Source organism: Macrobrachium nipponense, chromosome 15, assembly GCF_015104395.2.
Source record: "Macrobrachium nipponense isolate FS-2020 chromosome 15, ASM1510439v2, whole genome shotgun sequence".
NCBI lineage: Eukaryota > Metazoa > Arthropoda > Malacostraca > Decapoda > Palaemonidae > Macrobrachium > Macrobrachium nipponense.
The window spans coordinates 87,457,938-87,462,937 of record NC_087208.1 but is presented as its reverse complement, the minus strand read 5'-3'; the positions used below and the strand labels follow the sequence as shown (position 1 = coordinate 87,462,937).

At 30.8% G+C, this 5,000-nt stretch overlaps 1 protein-coding gene across 3 annotated transcripts in view; it reads right to left on the bottom strand.

Annotated features, from left to right (window-relative positions):
- LOC135226899 (uncharacterized) overlaps positions 1 to 5,000 on the bottom strand; it is a 14,049-nt gene that overhangs the window by 7,833 nt on the left and 1,216 nt on the right. For all 3 annotated transcript variants that reach the window (XM_064266585.1, XM_064266587.1, XM_064266586.1), the window contains exons 2-3: positions 2,682 to 2,885; positions 1,113 to 1,291 (exon numbers count right to left, since the gene is read on the bottom strand). In XM_064266585.1, the coding sequence (XP_064122655.1) occupies positions 1,113 to 1,291; positions 2,682 to 2,874 (372 nt within the window). In that variant the 5' untranslated portion in view covers positions 2,875 to 2,885. The remainder of the gene's footprint in view (positions 1 to 1,112; positions 1,292 to 2,681; positions 2,886 to 5,000) is intronic.

Sequence of the window (5,000 nt, the reverse complement as noted above, 5' to 3'; positions counted from 1 at the left end):
GGCAAACAAGTAGATAGCCTGACAGACTTAGAAGTTAAGTTGGGAAATTTCTGTATAAATATTTTATCAATAATCGTTTTATATCATAATTACTGCCATTATTGTGACCATAACAAAACTAAACATAGTAAACAATACTGGTGTTTTTTTGCAAAAACTGTAATTATTCTAGGGGTAGCAATAAAGTAAAAAAATCTCTTTTCACAGCCATGTTCATATGAGTATTGCTTATATGTAGCCCTGACTACATTGGTGAAATAGATTTGATTAGGAATATAGGCATAAAATATAAATATCCCTAGTCTTTATGAGACACGAACATAAACGCGGAAAAAGACACTTTATGTAAGCAAACCAAAAAAATATTCGAAACACAATAAATCTGCTGTTACTGACATATGATATTAATTGCAAAAATATTCCCACCTACCTGATAATTTTTGAGTTGGTTTGGCATTTAAAAACATTTAAACATTGAAACATGTATCTCTTATAATAAAGTATATAAAATACGGGGCAGGTCTTATCAAATTTTTTATATCTGTGCTGTTTGATAAATAAAAGTCGTTCGTAAGAGTGATCATACAAATAATATGTATAATATGTGTGTGCACGTGCATATTCATACATACCCATTTTAGAACTATTGATATTAACTTAGTATTTAAATATAATGATATTTTGAGAAATAAAAGAATTAAGATAGCCCTCAGCATTTATATGTTATATCAAGAGTTTTACCGTATAATGGCATTGTGGATCATTGGCTTAAGACAAGCCATGGTATTAATTGGGAAAATTCCTCGATAATCTGCAGGGTCAAAGATCACTTCGAAGGAAATCTGTTTGGGTCCAAATATATTGAAGACACGTCAACAAGGAATTTAAATTCAAACCTGAATTGTCCCTTGATCCTCTCTCCTTGTCTCCTTTGCTCAAAGAATACATAGCGCATATTATCGAATAAACTTTATAGTCAAAAACTAACAGTCCTGAACGAAGTATACCTTTTTAGTTTGATGCTTAATGCTATACTGACAACGAGTACCTATTAGCTTTACGTACGCCCCTTTTTATACTGAATGATTACTATTTATTATCAGTTATCTTACCACATTCAAATAAGTCATGATTAGGGGCAGATCTTTATCCCCAAACCACGCCAAATCCCCATCTAGAGACTGGCAGTACTGCCGAGCGACCTCCCATCCCTGAAGAGCACTGTCGTACTCTAAGCATTTCATATAAAGACAATACGTGACGATGAGTTCGTAAGGCGATGGACAGCTATCTGGAAAAGTAATAAAAACTTTAGCATAATTTCCCGAGTACATTTCGTAGTCATATGCGGAAAATGTGTCTAACAAGCCTCACTAACACATTGATAGTCATAAACTCCCTCTGCTGATACCAACCAACGAAGAAAAGGTAATGCAACTTAGTTTTCCTATTGACATATGCAAACCTATAAGAACATAGACATGCAAACGTGCACAACCACACACACACACACACTCATATATATATATATATATATATATATATATATATATATATATATATATATATATATATATATATATATATATATATATATGAGTGTAGGCGTGTGTGTGTCTGTCTATTGCCAAGTGTGTAGAACTTTTGCCCTTTTGCCTACAGCTGAGTAGCACCTACTGGTGTATAATTTAAAAATCTTTTCTCCAATAGGAATTTTCCTGTTGTTTTTGCCACTTCAACTGTCCGTGATATTCATGTATTTTTAAAGAAATTAAAACAAAATGATATACTTTCATCCAAATGAAAAAATAAAAGATTACGCAAAAGTCCATCGAGCGTCTCCTCTGAAGCTAAGCAAATTTTGTTGATATGACACAAATAATTATTTGCTTCTTTTGAAAGGAAGCAATACATAATCCCCTTTACATATTTGTTTTCTGTACGAGACGTACTCATCCATATCCGAATTCGTAATAGTTGTTACCCAAGCCGATATATCTTTCATAATATAGAAGTGAAGTTACATAACCATCTAAATGATTGCTTTCTCTCTTCAAATTAGAATTGGAATCGTTGTCAGTCCATCTCAAAATTAATAAAGATATTTGTAATTTTTGTAATCAGAAGTACAACGGTATTCTTAAAACAAAAAAATTATAAACTATCACTATGAATTTCTTTCATTGCCTTTGTCGTTTAATATTGGTTATTAAACTATAGCAAAATGGAATTGCTGATATCACTGATTTTATTTGAAGTTTTCTATAATTAGGAGGATACTGGAAAACCAAATATGATAAAAAAAAAACAGTTGACATTTTCCTCAACACCACATCCTGAACAGTATTTAATCTACCTATTTACCTTATAAACCTTTAAAATTCATTATTTACATCTTTATTTATCTAATCTAGAAACACCACTCTTAAAGTATTCAATGTTGAAAATAAATTTTGAACATTAGCCTCAATTCTTTAAACTTCCGCCGTTTACTTTTTCTGGATCTTCATTGCAGTTTGCAATGTCTAGAAAATCTAATGCAACCAGTCCTCAATATTAGGCATATGAATTTCGAATTGTAATTCATTCAATGAACATTATTTCAAAACGTATACTGATCATTTATTGCCTCTGCAATAACTAGATATATTCTCTCACACTATACCAGACTTCATACTCACATCTTATTGTCTGGTGCGAAGTCGAAGTTGCTGGGTTTCCTGAGCTTCCGTTTGTGGAATTCTGTAGAAGTCCAAATCGCGAATATTCTTCCCTTTCCTTATAACTTATACTAACCTCAACCTCTGAGACTCCTTGGGCATCACAGCATAAAAGAATTAGGACGACAATTGAGAAATGGACTTTGTGAGCCATTATTTATTTTCCTGAACAAAGAAAAGGTTCATCATAGTTAATCGACTCTCGAGAGCAGTCTCGACTGTAATGAATCATTGCGTTTTAATTAATATATATAATATATATATAATAATATATATATATTATATATATATAATATATATAGATATATAAAATATATATATACATTATATATATATATATATATATTAAATATATATGTATATATCTTAAATATATAAATTGTTAAAATTTTATAATATATATATATATATATATATATTAATATATATTATATATATATATATATATTATATATGTATATAGATAATATATATATATATATTATATATATATATATATATATATGTATGTATATATATGTATATAAATATTATTATATATTAGTTATATATATATTAAATATATATATTATATATACATAATAATATTATATAGATATATATATATATAATATATTATATATATATATATATATATACATATTATATATATATATGAGAATAATCACTTTAGCACGTGATTCATTTATCACACATATCCACAGGTGAAAAATAAGAGACAGGGTGTAAGTCCTGACCGTTTTCGGCTTTATTTTCAAGCCATTGACAAAGGACTGATACATAGTATTAGGATTCACGAGTATATATACTACAAAGACAGTACTGACGAACATACACACAACCGTTTGAGACTGCAGATCCACCCACACGCAGGTGTCAAGGTATGGGTGGCTTTCAAAAATCATTTGGCTAAAATTTACAATAAATTCTCAAGGGATACTACCGCTTAGGGTACAAGTCCACACCTGACAGGTGTCAGGGAGGCGGGGTTGTACATCTCATTACCACTTCTGCCCCCTTTACTGTGTTTACAAATATAATAATCCTATTTTTAATATATCTCTACAGCCTACCTTAAAATCTAAACAGTTTACAAATTTCTTTTGATATTAAAGGATCAAGTTTATACATTCCTTGACTGATGTTCATAGTATTGTTGTAACTTTCTTTTATAAAACTAGATTCAATGATATTCCGTTCCAATGCATTATTAGAACACACCAGCTTTTTTGCCCTTTCCCAGTTAATAGCACGATTGTTCTCACTAACATGCACATATATACCACTATTTCCCTGTGCATATCTCCCACATTGTTTATGTTGTTCTGTTCTTTTTTCCAGTGCTTTCCCCGTTTGACCAATGTAAAAGTTGTCACAAGGCTTACACGGGATTTTATATACACATCCTTTAGCATTGTCGCGGGAGTTCTTAATAAGTACCTGTTTCATTGTTGGTCCCTGCCAGACCAATTATCAGCTCCGTGGGTTCCGCATATTATAAATTAGCAAAATATTTAGTGGATATCCTTAACCCATTGGTAGGTAACATCTCTAATGCCAATGTTAAGAATTATGTGGACTTGACAGATAAACTAAATAGTGTGAAAGTTAATAGTGAATCGAAACTTGTGAGCTTTGATGTAGTATCTCTATTCACAAAAGTGCCTATTGATGATTTATTGGAGTTTCTATCGGAATTATTAGAAAACAAACAACTGGATATTCCATTTTCTAAAAGTACCTTAATCGAAGTAATAAAATTGTGTTAAAGACTGTAAATTTGAATTCAATGGAAAATTCTACTCACAAAATTCTGGTATGGCAATGGGAAACCCTCTGTCCCCAGTGCTAAGTAATTTATATATGTACCTTGGTTTAGATATTTTGACGACATAATTTGTGTATGGCCAGGGAACGATGTAAATAACTTTTTTGCCAGGTTAAATCAATTGGTACCATCAATTGAATTTACTATGGAAATAGAAAAAGAAGAATGCCTACTCTTTTGGATGTCCTCATACGGAGAAATAGCAGTGGGTTTAAGTATAGTGTTTACAGAAAACCTACTAATATTTCTTCCTATGTACATTTCTATTCTGGACAAAACAATAAGGTTAAAAGATCAGTGTTTGCATCCATGTTTTTAAGAGCACTACGGGTATGTATCCCAGAATATATAGATGAGGAGATAGATAAGATTCGGAATACAAGCAAGAAACAGAAATATCCAGATAATGTACTAAACAGTGCATTAAAAGCGGCAAAAAAGACCATGTATCA